This window comes from Bufo gargarizans, chromosome 1 (assembly GCF_014858855.1).
Source record: "Bufo gargarizans isolate SCDJY-AF-19 chromosome 1, ASM1485885v1, whole genome shotgun sequence".
Classification (NCBI taxonomy): domain Eukaryota; kingdom Metazoa; phylum Chordata; class Amphibia; order Anura; family Bufonidae; genus Bufo; species Bufo gargarizans.
Genome location: NC_058080.1, coordinates 287,316,020 through 287,339,210, shown reverse-complemented (window position 1 = coordinate 287,339,210; position 23,191 = coordinate 287,316,020). Strand labels below are relative to the sequence as shown.

General features: G+C 42.7%; 1 protein-coding gene across 1 annotated transcript in view; it reads right to left on the bottom strand.

Moving 5' to 3' along the window:
• The window catches only part of DNAH6 (dynein axonemal heavy chain 6), a 363,279-nt gene extending 342,154 nt beyond the window's left edge, over positions 1–21,125 (bottom strand). Inside the window, exons 1-4 of the mRNA XM_044304479.1 lie at positions 21,090–21,125; positions 2,387–2,635; positions 1,072–1,248; positions 554–813 (exon numbers count right to left, since the gene is read on the bottom strand). Of these exons, the coding sequence (XP_044160414.1) occupies positions 554–813; positions 1,072–1,248; positions 2,387–2,629 (680 nt within the window). The 5' untranslated portion in view covers positions 2,630–2,635; positions 21,090–21,125. The remainder of the gene's footprint in view (positions 1–553; positions 814–1,071; positions 1,249–2,386; positions 2,636–21,089) is intronic.
• Positions 21,126–23,191: the final 2,066 nt, after the last annotated feature.

Sequence of the window (23,191 nt, the reverse complement as noted above, 5' to 3'; positions counted from 1 at the left end):
GTAAATGACAACTGAAAAGTACTCCAGTTAGTTGGTGGAGTATATTTCAATCTAGGCGCACAAACTGCCAGAAGGGCCACACCTCATCAAAAATTAAGAGCATCCTACAGCGGCTCAGGGAATAAACAGCAGTCTTCGATAAGTTCCCCCCACTCAGTGCATTTTTAACAAGGACCTATCTGCTCTACTGACATGTCTGTTTTAGTGAATACCTGTATTCTCTATGAAATATTAAAACTGGAGCAACTTTTCTCAGAACTATTGAAATATATTAATAAATGGACAACTGGTCATTGCCATTCCCTTTGTCAAAGGGTGTGTGTCCTTAGGCAGTCTAGTACTGAATCGACAGTGTTAACCTGTTTAGGGACCCCAATCTGGTAACAGCTAGTCAATGTATTCATATATTTCTGAAGAAAGAACAGAGGAATCGCATAGTGGTGATTTGTAAGAAATAATGCTCTAAAATTATTTCATGGGGAATACAAATATTCACTAAAAAGACATGTGAGAAGCAGTTACATGTCCATTTTAAAATGTTTCTTGCATCTACCTCAGGTTATATGGATCATATTCAACTGAAGACTTGGGGACAGCAGGAGTCATATAAAGAAAGCCCAGCTTCTTATTTCCCAGTAGTATGTCGATGATCTGCAGAGGGTCTTTAATGTCTGCCTTTATGATGTCTTCTGCACTCTCAAACACACTAGATGGAGGGGAGGGGACTCGTTTAGAAGAGCTAGGTCTTGAAAGAGTTGTCCTTGGCTGCTTTGGTGGAGTAGGAGATATGGTCCTACTAAAGTCCATCTGTAACTAAAGGATAAAAGTATATATATTAATGATAAAGATGTAATAAGATAAAGGTTCAAAATCTGCACTGCATGGATTTCTGCTTTGCTGGTACAGTAATACGCACTGCAGTTCTATGACGGAAAATCTACAGCGTGTCTGCCACATGTGAATATATTCCTACTTTGGTTTGCTAGACTCTGGAAATCAGCTTGGATATATTATATGATCTGGACATTTAGAGTTCTACAGTATGGATCAAAAGCACGTGTGGCTTCTCACCTGCTTTTCTTTTAAATCATCGGGAAGGTCAGGAAGTCTTACAGTGGATGATACAGCTCGGAGTTTCTTCTCTGCAGAAGGTGGGCGTACAAGTACACCTCGACTTATCAGATCTTCTTTGTTCTTTTGGTATATATATTCAGGTTGATTTTGTTCCTGATATGTTTTCAATACAGGCTTTAACATATGTGAAGAAAATAAAGTATTAACAGACATGCAACAGGGAGAGGGAGTAGATAAGATGTGACCATTCTCAACTGTGAATGGTGGATCCTGTGTTATACAGTACCTTGAAAAAAAATTCAATAAATAAAAATCTAGAAAGTGTGTTGTGCATTTGTATTCAGCCTCTGTACTCTGATACCCCTAAATAAAATCCAGTGTGACCAAATGCATTCAGAAGTCACCTAATTAGTAAATAGAGTCCACCTGTCATTTATTCTCAGTGTAACTACAGCTGTTCTGTGAAGGTCTCAGAGGTTTGTTAGAGAACATTAGTGATCAAACAGCATCATGAAAACCAAGGAACACACAAGACAGGTCAGGGATAAAGTTGTGGAGAAGTGTAAAGCAGGGTTAGGCCTCATTCACATTTCCATGTGAAAAAATCAGTCCGTGTGACATCTGTAAAGATATCTGCGTAGCATCTGTGTTCCGTTTTTTATCCTCTTTCATCATTATTTCACAGATGCTGCTCATCTAAAAAGTAATTTCCTATCAGTGGTCAGTGAAAAACAGATGCAACACAGATGCCAACCGTGTTGTGTCCGAGATTTTCACTGACCCAGAGACTTCAATGGGCATGTTTGGTCTGTATCATGGACCAAAGTAGTGCTTACCTCCGTGATTTTTTTTTACTGACCCACGGACACATTAAAATAAATGGGTACATGCTGTCTGTGGAAAATGCGGACAGCACACATCAGTGAAAAATGGAAATGTGAACAAGGGCTTTTAGGTTATAAAAAGATATCCCAAGCTCTGAACATCTCAAGGAGCACTGTTCAATCCATAATCCGTAAATGGAAGAAGTATGGCACAACTGCAAACCTACATGGCCGTCCACCTAAACTGATAGCCCAGGCAAGGAGAGCACTAATTAGAGAAGCAGCCAAGAGGCCCAGGGTCACTCTGGAAGAGCTGCAGAGATACACAGCTCAGGTAACCAGTGTGAAAAATTCATGGTTTAAAATTATATTTTTTTATATAAATACAGACATGGGAAATAACTTCACCAAAAATTCTTAAAATATCTTTAAGAAAATATGTTTCATATAAACAATTGGCCATTTTCTACATTCCCTTTAAGTCTTACCAGGGGTTCCAGTTTAACAGTCTGTTGTCTTTTTCTCGTTTTAGCTCGTGCCTTTGTGTCATGGCTAAATAATAAGGCTTCTTGATTTAGTACTATCTGCTTTGGGGCTATGGAGATTATTCTGTCTTTTAACTTGCTCAAATCCGGTCTCTGAATATGCTCCATTGGCTCCAAGCTTAGAGCCCCATTTATGTGTGACGGTGTAGACATATATGGAGATCCTTGCGGAATGTTGGCTGACATTGCAACCTGCAATACAAAAGTATTGGAAAAATGGCATTGTATTCAACTGAAAAATTCACAACACTTAATAAATAACAAAAATCTAAAACTAAAAACCTTATAAAAGCTACTACAGGCAAAGTGAAAGTGTTCCCAGTCAGCAACCAATCAGATTATAACCTTCATTGGTTAATAAAGAAAACCACAGGCCAAGCTGATTGCCTTGGACATATGCAGCGACCCCCTGAAGAGCCGGTGTAGAGGATAGGAGTGGTAACAGAGTAAGTAACAAAGTAGAACTTGAAATACATACAGTAGAGGCAGACTTTTAGTGCAATTCTTCTCTAGCACCAGCAAGGAATCTGGAGGCAAGTTGTATGGCTGCAATTCAGCACTTAGGTGATACTGGATCCACCGCCAGTCTAAAACGCTGGTCTTAATAAATGTGCCCCATTGACCACTAAAGGAAAGTGTACTACAGAACAGAAAGTAATAGAGCTAAATATGGAGAGACAACTATGGCGAAGCATTTTGGAGAGAGAGGACGTGGTGTCCATGATATACGATGGTGCGTATTAGAAGAGGTTGATGGCTGCGACAGCCACCGGATACATGTCAGGTTATTACAGAGAGAGACTTTTTGGATTGTCACAGTGAAAAGCAAACATCTGGGCGACCTTAAAGAGGTTTGCAGTTTTGGCTCGTTTATCAAGGATCGTTGGTGGTATGTGACTTTTTGTCACACCAAAGCTGGTTAGGGTTAGGCAGGATTATTTTAAAATATTCAAAAATGTTGGAATAAAATGGTAATAGATTTTAGTGGGAACTAATGTTTGATATATACTGCCTACATATGTTTTATATGTTAATTGTATCATGTATGTGATCATGCGTATAGCCCTATATAAGGGGTTAACAGTCCTTTGCATTCAGGCTTGCCCCTGAAACGCTGCAGATGATGTGCACCATGCCTTGTCCATCTCTGTGGTGAACCAAGCTGCTGTGTATGTCCTGCTGTTGCTATGAAAGGACTAAAAAATGTTATGCAACATCTAATGGACTGGTATAACTATACTGTCTCATATACTATTGGATAAAGAAAAAACGTTTTGCAATACAAGCGTCCCTTGCTGTTTGTATATTGAGGGGTGGCTTGTCGAGCTGGTTGGAGGTAGTCAGAGGCGCAATACACAACCAGATGAGGATGTCCAGTAACATTAGATTTAATTTTTTATTATTATTTTACGCTCTAAAATGAAATATAGCGGGCATATATATAGGTACAAAGAACAAACAAAAACACTTTTTTTTCTGTTATATTGATTCAATTTACCAAAATAATGTGTCAATATAATAGGTATAAAGGACCCCCTGTATTTATGGTTGTTTTTATTGTCACAATGTCACTATAATTTTTTATTAGAACGACTAATCATATTTATCAACTTCCAGTATGGACTACAGCCTATAAATTTGGCTATCATTATTATTTTTATTATGACTATTATTATCCTTAATATCTGAAACCCTACCCTACACACCCCTGCCGAAACGCGTTGTCTCGAACTAAAAAATAATAATAAAAAATAAAAACACATTTTACTGGACATCCTCATCTGGTCGTGTATTGCGCCTCTGAAAACCTCCAACCAGCTCGACAGATCCTGTCAAGCCACCCCTCAGTATCAGACCTGACCCCAGCGGCAGTTTGGCTCCTGCCCAAAGGGTTCCTGTTAGTTCCGGCTGCACCGACCAGTGACTTTCCTTTTCACGCTCACTGGCATTGTGCCCAGGACAGCACAACATAAACAGGTGAGCATATTACATGCTCTCATCTCATCCTCTCAAGGATCATCCTCTTACTTATTCACCCTAAGAGCGCCTTTCTCTCTCTAAGCCACACATTGCTGTTTGTAGGAAGCAGGACCAGCCCACTCCTACCAAGAGGGGAGGAACAGGGTGGTTAATGCTGCTGTTCCTTGCCAATAGAGATGGGCAAATTTCATGTTATGAAATTCGTTCACGCTTCATTTGGTGGTAAAAGCAGAATTGCGTTATGGATTCCGTTACTACGGACCATAACGCAATTCTATGATGGAATGCATAATGGAATGCCTTTAGAGGCATTCCGTTATTCATTCCATCATAATAGAAGTCTATGGGCTGCATAACGGTTCCATCCCATTTCCGTTATGCAGGAGATGACTCATTTCTACTTGCCAACCTTTGCCATCCTCTACTTGCTAGAAACTATGGCCAGAAGCAAGCAGCAAAATACATAATACATAACAACGCACAATTTGTAGTATCCCCAGATCTGGGGTACTACACATATCCATAAAAACATCAAAAACATGAAACTAGATCATACGTGGCATACTTACATTTTTTTAAAGAGGACCTTTCACCGTATTTTATTAATTGAGATAAGTACCTGTACTTGCGGGGTATGCCACGCTGATGCTGCCACCTTGCCTGCTTTGCTAAAATAGTGCTCCTACGCCGCGCTGTGCCCCTCCGGTATTTTTCCCGTTCAGTATGCAAATACTGAGCATCGGAGCAATGGAGAGGAGACGCAGTCTTTCTCTCTAGGTGTCTTCTTCTCCCCTGGCTATAGCGCTGTCCAATCGCATCGGAGAGCGTCACAGCCAGGGAGGTTATTTCTCCCTGCCTGTGATGCTCTGAGCGGAGAAAATACCGGAGGGGCACAGCGCGGCGTAGAAGTGCTATTTTAACAAAACAGGCAGGGTGGCAGCATCAGCGGGGCGTACCCCGCAAGTACAGGTACTTATCTCAATTAATAAAATACGGTGAAAGGTCCTCTTTCTAAGTTTTTAAGTATGCCATCTATATCTTTATGATCTGACTTTGGTGTTTTTGGATATTTTCATGGATGAAACCTTTGACCACAACTGTAGGAGATTTTTTTTGTTTACATGTCATGCATAAATGTCAACAACCTGATTATATTTTAACCCCTTCAGGACCCTGCTATTTTTCACCTTAAGGACCAGGCCATTTTTAGCAAATCTGACATGTGTCACCGGGATTTTGTGTATAGAGCCGAGGACATGGGCTGCTAGATGGCCGCTAGCACATCCGCAATACCCAGTCCCCAAAGCTCTGTGTGCTTTTATTGTGTAAAAAAAAACAATTTGAGACATATGCAAATTAACCTGAGATGAGTCCTGTCCCTGACTCATCTCACATACAGGACTTATTTCAAGTTAATTTGCACAATAAAAGCACACAGAGCTATGGGGACTGGGTATTGTGGATGTGCTAGCGGCCATCTAGCAACACATGTCCTCAGCACTATACCCCAAATCCCGGTGACAGGTTCCCTTTAAAACGCTTTTACTTATCCAGGCCATTCTGAGAATGTTTTCTCATCACACATTGTACTTCATGACAGTGGTAAAATTGAGTCCAAAAATGCATTTTTATTTATAAAAAAAAATACCAAATTTACCAATAATTTAGAAAAATTTGCACATTTCCAAATTTATATTTCTCTACTTTTATAATACATAGTAATACCTCCAAAGATAGTTATTACTTTACATTCCCAATATGTCCAATATGTCTACTTCATGTTTGGATCATTTTGAAAATGACATTTTATTTTTTTGGGACGTTAGAAGGCTTAGAAGTTTAGAAGCAAATCTTAAAATTTTTAAGAAAATTTCCAAAACCCAATTTTTTAAGGACCAGTTCAGTTATAAAGTCACTTTGTGGGGTTTACATATTAGAAACCACCCATAAATCACCACTTTTTTAGAAACTATACCCCTCAAGATATTCAAAACTGATTTTACAAACTTTGTTAACCCTTTGGGGGCCCCACGAGAATCAAAGAAAATTGGGAATGACATTTCAAAATTTCACTTTTTTTTAGCAGATTTAAAATTTTTATCTATTTTTGCTGCAACACATTAAAGGTTAACAGCCAAACAAAACTCAAAATCTCTTACCCTCAATCTGGAGTTTACAGTAAAACCCCATATGTGCTCAAAAAATGATGGGCACGCAGCAGGCTTCAGAGTGGAAGGAGCACCATATGGCTTTTGTAGAGTGGATTTAGCTGGAGTGGTAATTGGGAGCTATGTCGCATATGAAGACACCCTGAGGTGGCCTTACAGTGGAAACCCCCAAAAAGTTACCCTATTTTGGAAACTACTCAAGGAATATTTCAAGGTGTACAGTGAGCACTTTGACCTCAAAGGTGTTTCCTAGAATTAGGAAACACTTGGCAGTGAAATTTTTTTTACATTTTTTCACCAAAAAGTTGCTTTACACCCACATTTTTCACTTTCCCAAAGGGTAACAGGACAAAATACACCACACATTTTGTTCCCCATTTCCCCCCCGAATACGGCAACATCCCACATGTGCTCAAAAAATTATCTATGGGCGCACAGCAGGGCTCTAGAGTCAAACAGCAAAATATGGATTTTGCTGACCTGAATGGGCAGACATGGATTTTAGGCGCCATGTGGCATTTAAAAAATTCCTGAGCTCCCCAGAAATGTAAAACCTATTTTGGAAAGAGACCCCTGTACGAACATTTTAAGGGGTGGAAAGGGCACTTTTGACCTAACAGGTGTTTAATACAAATGAATATGTAGCGGTTTGTTGAAAGTAGATCTGTAAGCTATGCAGACTAAATCAGAAATAGAAGGTGGTAAAACTAGAGGGTACATCATGGGTGAAATTAAATTAATACTCCGTGGATGAGTGGTACATTTTTAAAACACACCTGCATGTACAAGCCAGGTTTTTCAGGGCAGGTTTCACAGTAGTAAATAGTGTCTTTCCTTATCCCCCTTTGGAACACACCCTGCATCTTTCTTGGTCCCTTCCCTTTCTTGCTGTCTGGTGGACTTGACCTGGAAAATGTTGCCCTGGTACACGGGCACCATGATTTCCAGAAGTACTGGGACCCTCCCCGGCCTGGCTTTGAAAAATTAGGGCCTTGATAACCACCTTTTGTAACTGAAGGAAAATTCCTGTGTGGCCTGCAGATTCAAATAGCATGTACGCATTGCACATTGCCATCTGTACAATGTGTATGGTCAGCTTTTTGTACCACATTTTCGTTTTTCATGTGGAACTGTAGGGCTTCAGAAGTTGATCTGAAAGGTCCACCCCTCCCATGTGGCTGTTGTATAGGGTATATTTCCACTGGACCAGGGGTCGAGTGGAGGGGTGGACCGTAGGCGCAAAAACGCAACCAGAGTTTTTTTTACAAACCAATAGTTTTTTTTATTGTTATAGTGACAACGCGTTTCGGGGGTTCTGCGGACCCCTTTTTCAAGTCTAAAAAACATATACACAAAATCACACAAATTAGAAACACACTGGTGTGCCTCAGGTTACAAAAATGTCTGGTAGAAGAGATAATAATGGATAAAAAATGATAGTAATAATAGTGATAACATGAACGTCACGAGTAATGATAGTAATAAAAGTGATAACATGACCGTCATGAGTCATGAATAAAAGGGTACATAAATACGTAAATGCAAAGCTTTCAATGCAATAAGAAGTCAATAAATAGAGATTGAAGACTAGGTATGAATTGTAAAAAAAAAAAACAAATTAAAAAAATATATATATACATACATATATATAAGCCATAAGATGGGCGCCGGTTGGAATAAAGGCAGGATATTAAAATTAAAATTAGCACTGCCGCGGTCTTATTGCCCCCATATAGCACAGTTCCCGCTCATGTCACCTTCCCATCCTCTACAACGCAGCACTCTCGCCCCCCGCCCCCATCGCATCACCCAGGACCGCCCACCCCCCCTCCCCTCTATCCATGCGGCGGAACCTCACATCAGCAGTCCCAACACAGTGTCAGGCTTCGCCCACTTACACACCCACCCCACCATCAATGGGCTAGTAGCCAGCTCCGCCCCTTCAGGGCGGTCCTGCCATTGCTGCCAAACCGGCCTTGTCCCCGCCCACTCCGGCCCCTTATTGCCGACCCAGCGCACGCTCCAAAACACACAGCATCTGGACGCCACATGTGCCAGGAGCTGGAAGCAGCGCTCTCTCCACCAGCGGTATCATCCACCGGTAAGACCCCCAGCACCTGTCTTTCCCCTCCGCTCGCATCCCTCTGCACATTGACCTCTTTATGCCATTCGCCCTTAGCTCTCAATTTAACCACTCCACCCCATTTCATGCTTTTTTCCCTTACCATGCTAAGCATTACCAGTCTAGATTAATTCACCCCACCCTAACAACCACATAAATTTGTACGGTTGACGTTGCAGTTATATTGCACTTTGATCTTGCGTCTGCTTGGGACTAATCGAATTTTTGCACGGTTTAACCCTTAACTAACCAGACGCGCCACCAAAAACAAGTCATCTACCATCTACTATATATTACCCGCTATGGTGTCATTTAATTTTAAATTTAATTTTAATTTTTATATCCTGCCTTTATTCCAACCGGCGCCCATCTTATGACTTATATATATGTATGTATATTTATAGATATATATACATATATATGTATATACATATATATATTATTTTTTTTATTTGTGTTTTGTTTTTACAAGACATGTTTTTTAGACTTGAAAAAGGGGTCCGCAGAACCCCGAAAAGCGTTGTCACTATAACAATTTAAAAAACTATTGGTTTGTAAAAAAAACTCTGGTTGCGTTTTTGCGCCTACGATCCACCCCTCCACTCGACCCCCGGTCCAGTGGAAATATACCCTATTCATTGACCCAGACGGCAGCTTGGCCCCCGCCAAAAGGGAACGCGGACGGAATCGGCAGCATCAACCAGTGAGACGTAATCACTCCTATTCACCTCCATTTTAGTTGCACCGAACAATAGATGCAACAACAACAGGTGAGCAGTACAACTTTTCCTGTTACTTTGGAGGCTCGGCTTTTAACTTATTTACCCTATGAGCGCCTTTTTCTTTCCTTGGCCACATTTTAATGTGGCTGTTGTAGTCCAGGATACAAACTGGTTTGGGGGTTAGTGGTTGTGGTACCTCGTACAGGAGCAGGGGAGCTGGTGTTAGTGTGAATGGTGGTCAGTACAAGGATGTCCCTCTTGTCCTTGAACTTAACTACCAGCATGTTCTCATAGAGGAGAGCCCTACTTTCACCTATTATCAGTGGTTGCCCTCTCTGATTTTTGCGCACTGTGCCGCAAGCCACAGTGCCTCTGGCAGTTAGGGACATGGATAGGGGTATGCTGGTATAATAGTTATCCACATAGAGATGGTAATCCTTATCCAGCAGTGGGTGCAGTAAGTCCCACGTGATTTTCCCACTAACTCCTAGGATAGGGGGGCATTCTGGGGGTTCTTTCCAGGAATCTTTCCCTTCGTAAATGCAGAACTTGTGGGTGTACTCGAAGCTACTCTCACAAAGTTTGTATATCTTTATGCCATACCTTGCCCGTTTGCTAGGCAGGTACTGGCAGACTCTAATCCTCCCTTTGAAAAGTGATAGGAACTCATCTACATCTCAGCAAACTTGGTGTTAAAGTGGTCAATGACAGGCCTAACCTTGAACAGACGGTCAAATGTTGAGTCTTTTTGTGCATTGTCGTTGTAGTGTAGGAATTTCCTAATTGACTCAAATCGCTTCCGGGTCATGGTCTTACTGGAAATTGGAGTCTGGTATATTCAAAACTTCAATATTGTCTAAGGTTTGGCTTCTTTACAGCGCCCATATGCAACAAAAGTCCCCAAAATGTCATAATTTCTGCTGCACTTACTGGGGTCCAAACTAGGGGTCTAACGTATGCCAATGTAGGGTTCTGATCAATGAATTGTTGGGCGTATAAATTGGTTTCGGCCACCATTAAATTTACAAAATCTTCAGAGAAGAAGATTTTGAAAAAATCTAGTTCAGTGAAGCCTGCACAGTCTCTGTATTCCGAAACTGCCCTCAAAATCTGGAATTTGGGGTTGATAATCTACAGAGGGTGGGGTCCATATGGCCTCACTCTGGGGGCCTCCCTCAGCTGTTGTTCTGTTGCGCCTTCTAGAGCGGATGATGATGATGATGAGGGGGTAGAGGAGTAGAGGAAAGTGGCATCCTCTTCTCCTCGACTGGCAGAGTCAGTATCGGAGGCAAGCATGGTGTATGCGTCTTTAGCTGAGTATACTCGTTGGGACGGACGGGGCCATTTTTATTTTATTGGGGTGTGACGTGTGAAATGTTTAAACCTTTATTTAGTGTGAGGGGTGTGTATGTTGTGTTTTCACACGTTAAGGGGCTTATAATACATTTTAAATATAGAGAAAAGAAGTAGAGAAAAAAAGTTTGAAAAAAAAATTGTGTGCGTGCAAAAATCTTCACTAACACTACCTAACTAAAATTGATTTTTATATATATAGAAAAAGAAAGTCCAACGGGAGCACCAGCCTGAAGAGTGGGTGCAATATCCAAAAGGGGGCAACGGCAATCCCCAATAATATAATCGAGAAAACAGGACTGCACTCCAAGTTGTGATGAAAAATCAAAGCAGTTTTATTCACCCATGGTGAATAAAACTGCTTTGATTTTTCATCACAACTTGGAGTGCAGTCCTGTTTTCTCGATTATATATATATATATATATATATATATGTATATGGACATTTACATATACATATATATATATATATATATATACTGTATATATTGTAGAAAGGTACAAGGAATCATCATGGATGATAGGTACGTGTCACCGAGGTCCCTGGCCTCGGTGGAGTAAGAGTCGGTTTTTATGTATCAGCGACAGTAGCTGTTTGACACCTTGGTACTTAACATAGCTGTAATAACTGATCCGGGACGGCTCTTACTGAAAGTAGTCAAAGTGCTGGGTGGGTGACTACTTCCCAAGTTCCAGGACGGGTTTTGCCAGGCATAAAACCAGCCAGCACTGCCAGGTGGGGAGGATTACCTCAGTCTGACAGTGGAGCTCAGAAGGTCTGTGTGCTGGGATCTGAGAAACAATTACTTCGTGTTCCAGGGACAGTTCTATTTGAAGATGGTGGGCGCGGCGATGGGGTCCAACGCCGCGCCCACTTATGCAAATATATTTGTATGGTCATTTGAGGAACGTCTTGTCTATGTATCTCCCCACTTCAACAATGTTTTGATGTGGTGGAGATACATAGATGACATTTTCCTCATATGGACTGGCACCATGGAGACACTGATGGACTTTCATGTATTTTTGAACTCCATTGACCAGGAGATCCAATTTACATTAACGGCATCGGTTGACAGGGTGCAATTTTTGGATACTCAGATATACATAGAGGATGAACAGCTATATATGGATTTGAATATCAAACCCACCGATAAGAACACATTATTGCATTTTTCTATTGGACATCCAAGGAGGATGGTAAATTCTTTACCGTTCAGTCAAATGCTTAGAGTGAGGAGAATAGTAGATAAGGATGAGAATTTGAATCAAGCATTAAGAAATATGGAGCAGTTATTTGTTGATAGGGGTTACCCCAAAAATTTGATAAAAAGACATGCTGAGAGAGCAAGAGGAATATCCAGGGAAGAATTGTTAACCACTAAACAAAAACAAGCTAGTGAAAGGTTACCATTTGTATCATCTTATAACGAGTTGAGCCCGAAGATAGAACAGATAGTGAGGCGTCATTGGGGGCTGCTGAGTAGTGGTCATCCCACTATAGCAGCTTTAAAAAACCTCCAATGATGGCATATAAAAGAGCAGGGAATATTAGGGACAAGGTCGTGCATTCCAGAGTGCCGGAAAAGGGTCAATTAAAACAGACATTTTTAAAAAAGAGGCGTACAGGGTCTTTCCCGTGTCTGGGGTGTGTGAATTGTAAACTGATGCACAAGGGATCGGTATTCACACACCCAGACACGGGAGAAACATTTAACACAAGATATTACCTCACATGTGATTCATCATGGGTAATATATGTGTTATGGTGCTCGTGCAAAATGCTCTACGTGGGTGAAACCACGTGCGACATGAAAACTAGGTTGAACAACCATAGACAATCCATCAGAAATAAAAGAAAAGATTTGCCGGTGTCTAAACACTTTGTGGAAAAAAACCATAAGGAAAATGATTTGAGATTTATGATCTTGGATCATGTAAAACCGTTGGAAAGAGAAGGAGATAGGTTGACTAGCTTAAAGAAAACTGAGCTCAGGGGGATTTTTCGCTTTGAAACCCAAAGGATTAAATGTCGAATTTAGAGTAACAGGGGGGATGGTTAGTTAATATCCCTTCATAGTGCCCAGATCTCTGAATGTCCAATATGCTGTATAGGGTGAAGTTTATGGAATGTTACATGGAAAATGTTAAAATATCATAATTTGATTTGATTTTATTGTAGTTGCAGTATTTGCAAGTGGAATCAAACATTTGACCTATGACGGGAGGGCAATTCTGGTTAATAGTAAATAGCATAGTTAGAATGACACTGGATATAATCATTGCCCAAAAGATTGCCCTAATGTAAAATGGTGGACGGAGTAGGTCAGGTGACGCTGGTGACTGTGATGACGGGCACGTGATGCGCGTGGTGCGCGCCGTCACAGAATACCGGCCGTCGTGATGCCTGGTCTCCGCCCACCAGTGACGTAGAGCGGTTATGTACCGCCTAACAGGAGGGGTAAGAGGCTAACACATGCGCACTAGTGATGAGTAGACGCGGAGAGACGGCGTGCACCCACAGGATCTAAGACGCCATCGCCATCTCCTTCTATTCCAGAAGCGCCCGGCAAGGTATTAGAGATTAAAGAGTTTTTTTCAGCACATGCACTTTATTATATGCACTTTAATACACCACCAATGAAAACTAGGATTGATATTGGGGTTAGAAATACACAATATATAAGTAAGACACTTGATAGGCTGGTGTCCTTGTGAAAAGTGTTGTCAAGGAATGAATTGTAACATGTCTATAAAAAGGGAGTGCACTTTTTTGTATTGGTTGATGATGTAATTGGTAACAACCTGATGATGTATTTATATCGGCACTATTGCACTTTATGTTTCACCTGACTTGAGAAAGGTTCTGTGAGAGAACCGAAACGTTGTCATTATTTGATATGTGTGAATAAAGAGCACATTTTATTCTTTAAGGAGTGCTGCGGATCTTCTTCATTGTTTTCTGTCCTGAATCGAGGGACCACCACGGGCACACAGAGCCATTGTTGAAGGGAGTGCTGCCAGATTTTCCTCATGTATATATATATATATATATATACTGTATATATTGTAGAAAGGTACAAGGAATCATTGTGAATGATAGGTACGTGTCACCAAGGTCCCTTGCCTCGGTGGAGTAAGAGCCAGTTTTTATGTGTCAGCAACAGTAGCTGTTTGACACCTTGGTACTTAGCATGATCCGGGATGGCTCTTACTGGAAGTAGTCAAAATGCTGGGTGGGTGACTACTCCCCAAGTTCCAGGCCGGGTTTTGCCAGGCATAAAACCAGTCAACACTGCCAGGTGGGGAGGATTACCTCCGTCTGACAGTGGAGCTCAGGAGGTCTGTGTGCTGGGATCTGAGGACTGTGCTGGGCTGGAGAGCAGAGACCCGTGCGTCAGGGGAACAGACCATCTAAAGCCTGTGTTTGAACTTTCTGAGGCAGAACTGCCACCAAGGTGACTTTGTTGTGACTTGCCATTTGGTGTGAAGTAACACCAACACTGCAAAAGTGACATTTTGTTTTTGGCATCATGTGTGAATAAACACTGAAGTTTGAATTACGAACTTGTATTTTGCCTCTCTACTGCGCCCGCTTATACTAACTACCTATGTATATATATATATATATATATATACACATACACAGTCAGGTCCATAAATATTGGGACATCAACACAATTTTAACATTTTTGGCTCTATACACCACCACAATGGATTTGAAATGAAACGAACAAGATGTGATTTAACTGCAGACTGTCAGCTTTAATTTGAGGGTATTTACATCCAAATCAGGTGAACGGTGTAGGAATGACAACAGTTTGCATATGTGCCTCCCACTTGGTAAGGGACCAAAAGTAATGGGACAGAATAATAATCATAAATTAAACTTTCACTTTTTAATACTTGGTTGCAAATCCTTTGCAGTCAATTACAGCCTGAAGTCTGGAACGCATAGACATCACCAGACGCTGGGTTTCATCCCTGGTGATGCTCTGCCAAGCCTCTACTGCAACTGTCTTCAGTTCCTGCTTGTTCTTGGGGCATTTTCCCTTCAGTTTTGTCTTCAGCAAGTGAAATGCATGCTCACTCAGATTCTGGTCAGGTGATTGAATTGGCCATTGCATAACATTCTACTTCTTTCCCTTAAAAAACTCTTTGGTTGCTTTTGCAGTATGCTTTAGGTCATTGTCCATCTGCACTGTGAAGCGCCGTCCAATGAGTTTTGAAGCATTTGGCTGAATATGAGCAGATAATATTGTCCGAAACACTTCAGAATTCATCCTGCTGCTTTTGTCAGCAGTCACATCATCAATAAATACAAGAGAACCAGTTCCATTGGCAGCCATACATGAGCACGCCATGACACTACCACAATCATGCTTCACTGATGAGGTGGTATGCTTAGGATCATGAGCAATTCCTTTCTTTTTCCATACTCTGATTCAAGTTGATCTTGGTCTCATCTGTCTATAGGATGTTGTTCCAGAACTGTGATGGCTTTTTAGATGTCGTTTGGTAAACTCTAATCTGGCCTTGCTGTTTTTGAAGCTCGTCAATGGTTTACATCTAGTGGTAAACACTCTGTATTCTCTCTGGTGAAGTCTTCTCTTGATTGTTGACTTTGACACACATACACCTACCTCCTGGAGAGTGTTATTGATCTGGCCAACTGTTGTGAAGGGTTTTTTCTTCACCAGGGAAAGAATTCTTCGGTCATCCACCACAGTTGTTTTCCGTGTTCTTCCGGGTCTTTTGGTGTTGCTGAGCTAACAATAGACTGTTAGAATTTGTATTATGGCAAGAAAAAAGCAGCTAAGTAAAGAAAAACGAGTGGCCATCATTACTTTAAGAAATGAAGGTCAGTCAGTCCGAAAAATTGGGAAAACTTTGAAAGTGTCCCCAAGTGCAGTCACAAAAACCATCAAGCGCTACAAAGAAACTGGCTCACATGCAGACCTCCCAGGAAAGGAAGACCAAGAGTCACCTCTGCTGCGGAGGATAAGTTCATCCGAGTCACCAGCCTCAGAAATCGCACGTTAACAGCAGCTCAGATTAGAGACCAGGTCAATGCCACACAGAGGTCTAGCAGCAGACACATCTCTAGAACAACTGTTAAGAGGAAACTGTGTGAATCAGGCCTTCATGGTAAAATATCTGCTAGGAAACCCCTGCTAAGGACAGGCAACAAGCAGAAGAGACTTGTTTGGGCTAAAGAACACAAGGAATGGACATTAGACCAGTGGAAGCTTTGATCTGATGAGTCCAAATTTGAGATCTTTGGTTCCAAAGACTGTGTCTTTGTGCGACGCAGAAAAGGTGAACGGATGGACTTTACATGCCTGGTTCCCACCGTGAAGCATGGAGGAGGAGGTGTGATGGTGTGGGGGTGCTTTGCTGGTGACACTGTTGGGGATTTATTCAAAATTGAAGGCATACTGAACCAGCATGGCTACCACAGCATCTTGCAGCGGCATGCTATTCCATCCGGTTTGCGTTTAGTTGGACCATCATTTATTTTTCAACAGGGCAATGACCCCAAACACACCTCCAGGCTGTGTAAGGGCTAGTTGACCATGAAGCAGAGTGATGGGGTGCTGCGCCAGATGACCTGGCCCCCACAGTCACCGGACCTGAACCCAATCGAGATGGTTTGGGGTGAGCTGGACCGCAGAATGAAGGCAAAAGTGCCAACAAGTGCTAAGCATCTCTGGGAACTCCTATAAGACTGTTGGAAGTCCATTTCAGGTGACTACCTCTTGAAGCTCATCAAGAGAATGCCAAGAGTGTGCAAAGCAGTAATCAAAGCAAAAGGTGGCTACTTTGAAGAACCTAGAACTTTTTTGTTATGTATATAATTCCACATGTGTTAATTCATAGTTTTGATGCCTTCAGTGTGAATCTACAATTCTCATAGTCATGAAAATAAAGAAAACTCTTTGAATGAGAAGGTGTGTCCAAACTTTTGGTCTGTACTGTATATGCTGCTGTTTTCTTTTTGTTATATATATGGCGCCTCTAAAAATTAGAGGCGCCAATGGTGCTGGGAGGCAAAGAGAAAAAAGTTGAAGTAAGCCGGTATAGTGAGAGGGTGGTACACTGTCAGTAACGGTTTAAAAGGGAGGCTGCTGTAAAGTCAATCAACAGGGGCAGATGCCCATGTGTATTGTAATTTTGCTGGGGGGAAAGGATGAGAGCGGGGGATGTGGACAACCTACTGAAAAAAACTCTAGTGGTCGTGACAATCCCTCAAAAAAAGATAGAAGAAAAAGAAGAGAACAAAGCACCAACCTCAAATGTGTACCAAGGAATTAGGTTAAGTTACTCAAATGCGTAGAGTTTCTCCCATAACCACAATCAATTAGGAGTCACCACATAGTGGATTACAGATTGTTAATTGTGCGCAATTATGTAAACCATAAAACATATAGGCATGAAGCGTAGAATAAATCTATAGAGAACAAACTATAGATAAAAAATATAAAAAAAACAGCATGCTAAAAACATATTAAGATATCAGAGTATTTACTCACTTCACTGGGGAAGAGGGGGTAGTCAGTGGGATAAACTCAAGACAAACAAACAAACCAATCCCCCCTAGCCAGAATCGCCTGTAGAGTCACAGATATTAATGGCAGCCAGTCACACAGGGGCTTTCTTAGCAATATCTTTATTCCAGATTCTGCTCAACGTGTTTCGGGGTTATCCCCTTCATCATGAGCAATACAATAATAATAAGATACATATGCTCAACAGAATAGTATCTTTGTCTTTAAATACTGTAGTTTAAAAACCGACAAAAAGTGTGAAGGTGTGGTTATAGGGAGTAATTTCCGGTTTCCAGATGAGTTCCACGCTGGAACGCACCGGAAATCCTCTGTTGAGTCTTTACTTCCTGTTTCCGATGCGTTCCAACCTGGAACGCATTGGTAAAATCAAATCAAACTAGTGGTTTTCCTCCAACATAATATTCTGTTATATTCCCTTATACTGTTATATTCCCCTCGGGTGTCTGTTCGTTGGTGGTGTAATGGGGGATTGTCTACTATTTTAAGGGAGAGGACATGTACAAGGGAGCGGGAGCGGCCAATAACTGACCAGACGGAGGACTTCCGGTTCGCAATGCGCTCCAAGGTGAAACACATCGCGACCTCAACATATCAACAAGGTCCCTTCGGTTTGTTAGGGTGTCTTGAGTTTATCCCACACACAGACTACCCCCCTAGTAAAGTGAGTAAATACTCTGATATCTGAATATGTTTTTAGCCTGCTGTTTTTTATATTTTTTATCTATAGTTTGCTATAGATTTATTATATGCTTCAAGCCTATATGTTTAATGTTTTATGGTTTACATAATTGCGAACAATTAACAATCTGTAATCCACTATGTACGCCTAATTGATTGTGGTTATGTGAGAAACTCTACCCATTTGAGTAACTTAAAGGGGTTCTGCACTTTGTTTAAACTGATAATCTATCCTCTAGATAGATCATCAGCATCTGATCCATGGCGGTCTTTAACAAGGGGCAAAAGGGGCAGTTGCTCCTGGTGGGCCCAAGGCAGCTGCCTCTTGAGCCCTGCTAGCCACTGCACCAGGTGTCAGGCTGTCAGTTACACAGGGGGGTGCTGCCATGCCATGCCTGCCTGCCGGCACTCCAGGCGGCGTACTGTGAGAGCTGTGATTCTCTAGGACCTTAGATGACATCATCACCATGTGACCAGTAACCTAGCAATATTACTGGTCACATGGCTATGAGGTCATCAAAGGTCCTTTCTTTCTACCAGGAGTGTTACTGCAGGAGAAGTTTGCCTTAACTGTGGAGCTTTTTTTGTGAAGATTACATCAGGAAAAGGTGGCTGTTAGGCTAATATACTGTAAGCTACTGTATATTGTGGGGTGCTGTATATTGTGGGGGGCTATATACTGTGGGGTGCAGTATACTGTGGGGGTTGTATACTGTGGGGTGATATACTTCTCTACTGTATACTATGGGGTGCTATATACTGTGGGGGGCTGTATACTGTGGGGTGCTGTATACTGTGGGGGGCTGTATATTTTGGGGTGCCGTATACTGTGGGGTGCTATACTGCTCTACTGTATACTGTGGGGTGCTATACTGCTCTACTGTATACTGTGGGGTGCTGTATACTGTGAGGTGCAGTATTCTGTATACTGTGAGGTGATGTATATTACATCAGGAAAAGGTGACAGGGGCTGTTATGCTAATATACTGTAAGCTACTGTATATTGTGGGGTGCTGTATATTGTAGGAGGCTGTATACTGTGGGGGCTGTATACTGTTGGGTGCTATACTGCTCTACTGTATACTATGGGGTGCTGTATACTGTGGGGGGCTGTATACTGTGGGGTATTGTATACTGTGGGGGGCTGTATATTTTGGGGTGCTGTATACTGTGGGGTGCTATACTGCTTTACTGTATACCATGAGGTGCTGTATACTGTGAGGTGCTGTATATTGTGGAGTGCTATACTGCTGTACTGTATAGTGTGGGTGCTGTATACTGTGGGGTGCTGTATACTGTGGGGTGCTGTATACTGTGAGGTGCTGCATATTGTGGGGTGCTATACTGCTCTACTGTATACTGTGAGGTGTTGTATACTGTAGGGTGCTGTATACTGTATACTGTGGGGTGCTGTATACTGTATACTGTGGGGTGCTGTATACTGCATACTGTGGGGTGCACTGGAACGCTAGGGTGAGCCAAGCCCCGGTCTCCTTCCTGCAGAGCGGTGCCCACTTCCAGCCTGAGCCCAGCTGCCCAGAGCACTTATCCTGAGCCGCTGGAGTCTTCAGAACTGGAAGTATTTACAGTCATTCACTGGACTCTACCAGGTGTGTGGATTTTTTGTGTGTGTTGTGGTGGAGGCCATGATTGCATGCTAAGGTGTGAGAAGGCGGGATCCAGGGGGCCCAAGTAAATTTTTGCCCAGGGTCCAATCAATATTAAAGACGGCCCTGATCTGATCGGCAGGGGTCCAACACCTGGGACCACCACCGATCAGCTGTTTGAGAAGGCGGCGGCACTCCAGCAGCGCCGCTGCCTTCTCACTGTTTACCGCAGGCCCACTGACGTCACGACTAGTATCACCGGTCTGGGCGGGGCTAAGCTCTATTCACTTGAATGGAGCTTAGCCCCGCCCAGGCCAGTTGATACAAGTCGTGACATCACTCGGCCAGCGGTAAACAGTGAGAAGGCCGCGGCGGTGCTGGAGCGCCACTGCCTTCTCAAACAGATGATCGTAGGGGGTGTCGGACCCCACCGATCAGATGCTGATGATCTACCCATAGGATAGATCATCAATTTAAACAAAGTGCAAAATCTTATTCCTTGGTACACATTTGAGATTGGCGCTTTGTTCTCTTCTTTTTTTTTTCTTTTGGGGAATTGACAAGACCACTAGAGCAGGGTCGTAGCTACAGGGGGAAGCAAGGGAAGCGGCTGCTTTGGGGCCCGAACTCAGAAGGGGCCCACCCAGGAGGAGGACTAAAAGATTTTATCGTCAGGGCCCCCTCAACAGTATTATACAATGACATCATATACAGTATATACATTTTGGAAACCGATAGAGCGGCCGCCATGCTTCACCTAGGAGAATGATCTAGACTGGCCATAGGAGTTGGGGTTGCACAGGAGCAGAGGGGTGCAAAAAAAAAGTTGCTGGGGGAAGCTGTTCAAAACATTTTTTTACACTCAGTAGTTTGTCCACATCCCCCGTTCTCCTTTCCCACCAGCACAATGGTTGGTGAGAATGCCAGTCTACAGTATATGCACTTATTGACTACTTCAGTTTCTGACATCAGGCTATCAGTAAGACTGGAGCACCCACAAATGTCCTTCTCCCATAGGGTATTGTATCTGCAGTGTATATGCTGCCAAAAACTCTCATAGGCAGGATTCCCTTCTGATCTGCTCTGGTTTCATACCCTGACAACGAGGAATCTGACAACTGTTGTTGGTAAAGTGACAAACCATAGAAACAAAGATCATCCAAGGCTTTACTGATTCATCTCACATACCCAATAGCAAAGCTGATGTCTAAGGGCAAAAATATGTCTATTTAAAAAAGCCACCTGTAGGACCTGCAATAGTCAGTGCCACAGCGAGCTTACAATCTGACATCTGATGGCTGGCAGGGGGTAGAAATGCCAGGCGCTGATTTCCAGCATACAGTGAGGCGATGTACGTAGTCTATGGAGACACTCTTATAATCACGCTCCTCGGGTCACTACATACATACATACTCATACATGTTATAGGAATTACTAAATAACTTACCACACGCACGATACTTCCAGCAAACTTCTAACAGCGTCCCAGCGTGTTTACGGTCGCCTAGCAACCCCCGGCCTGCAGCCGCTGTACGGGGGCGGAGCTGGAGGGGGCGGGGACTTCAGGTCCCGGGACTAGTGGAGGTCTGAGCTCGGCTGGTAACACACAGGGCTAGGGTGACAGGAGGCTAAGGGGCCATTACCAATATTCCTGAAAACACACATTTTTCTACCAGTTTTTTATTTATTTTTTAATTGCAAAAAAAGGCGTTTTTCACAGCGTTTCTTTATAACCTTTTTGCTGGCATATATATTTTTTTTAATATTCATTACATTTGTAATTCATTTCTTGTGGCATTTATTGAGGCCTAGTATAGAGAAGCCTGTAGGGGCAGAGTTGTCAAAACTGTCTAAAGCCTCATTCACACATCAGTGTTTTACGGGCCATGCACACAACCGCAACGTGTTTTGCGGTCCACAAATTGCCGATCCACAAAACATGGATGCCGGTTGTGTGTGTTCCACAATCTGCAGAACCGAACTGGCGGCCCATGATAGAAATGCAGGGACACGGAACGAGGCACGGAGTGCTGTCCGCATCTTTTGTGGCCCTACTGAAGTGAATGGGTCTGCATCCGACCAGCAAGAACAATGTGGCTCGGATGCGGACCCAAACAGTTAGGGCTCATGCACACGACCGTTGTTAGTTGGTGCCAGTCCAAAAACAGGGAGTCAGCAATATACTGCCGTGTGCACACCGTATCACAAATGCGAGTCCACAATCCTGAAGGAGAGGTGTGAAACGGAGGCACGTTAGCACTACAGTGCTTCCGTGGGGTTTCTCTCTGTGCCACCGCACGGTGCAGACAGATCACAGTCCCTTTTAGGGATGTTGCCCGTGCAATTGCAGTCCCCAATGCACAGAATGGCCATGTTCATGAGGCCTTAAGCCCCTTGCAGACGAGCATGCGTCACACTGCGAGTCCGCAGCACAGCTCCCTGCCTGACCTCCCAGCACTGATGACACATAGCTTTGTACTTATTTATGATGCTATGTAACCCTTTAGAGTTCTGTATGACACTGACATAATGCTGCCAGTGTTATCCAGTACATTCCAGAACTGTAAGGGTTACATAGCATCATAAATCAATATAATGCTATGTGACCCCATCAGTGCTGTGAGGTCATGCCAGGAGCTGTGCTGCGGACTCGCAGCGTGACACACGCTTGTCTGCAAGGGGCCTTACATTTACATTCCATTCCATTAAAAAAAACGGAATGTACTCCGTATGCATTCCGTTTCTGTATACACAGTACAGACCAAAAGTTTGGACACACCTTCTCATTCAAAGAGTTTTCTTTATTTTCATGACTATGAAAATTGTAGATTCACACTGAAGGCATCAAAACTATGAATTAACACATGTGGAATTATATACATAACAAAAAAGTGTGAAACAACTGAAAATATTTCATATTCTAGGTTCTTCAAAGTAGCCACCTTTTGCTTTGATTACTGCTTTGCACACTCTTGGCATTCTCTTGATGAGCTTCAAGAGGTGGTCACCTGAAATGGTCTTCCAACAGTCTTGAAGGAGTTCCCAGAGATGCTTAGCACTTGTTGGCCCTTTTGCCTTCACTCTGCGTCCAGCTCACCCCAAACCATCTCGATTGGATTCAGGTCCGGTGACTGTGGAGGCCAGGTCATCTGGCGCAGCACCCCATCACTCTCCTTCATGGTCAAATAGCCCTTACACAGCCTGGAGGTGTGTTTGGGGTCATTGTCCTGTTGAAAAATAAATGATGGTCCAACTAAACGCAAACCGGATGGAATAGCATGCCGCTGCAAGATGCTGTGGTAGCCATGCTGGTTCAGTATGCCTTCAATTTTGAATAAATCCCCAACAGTGTCACCAGCAAAACACCCCCACACCATCACACCTCCTCCTCCATGCTTCACGGTGGGAACCAGGCATGTAGAGCCCATCCGTTCACCTTTTCTGCGTCGCACAAAGACACGGTGGTTGGAACCAAAGATCTCAAATTTGGACTCATCAGACCAAAGCACAGATTTCCACTGGTCTAATGTCCATTCCTTGTGTTCTGTA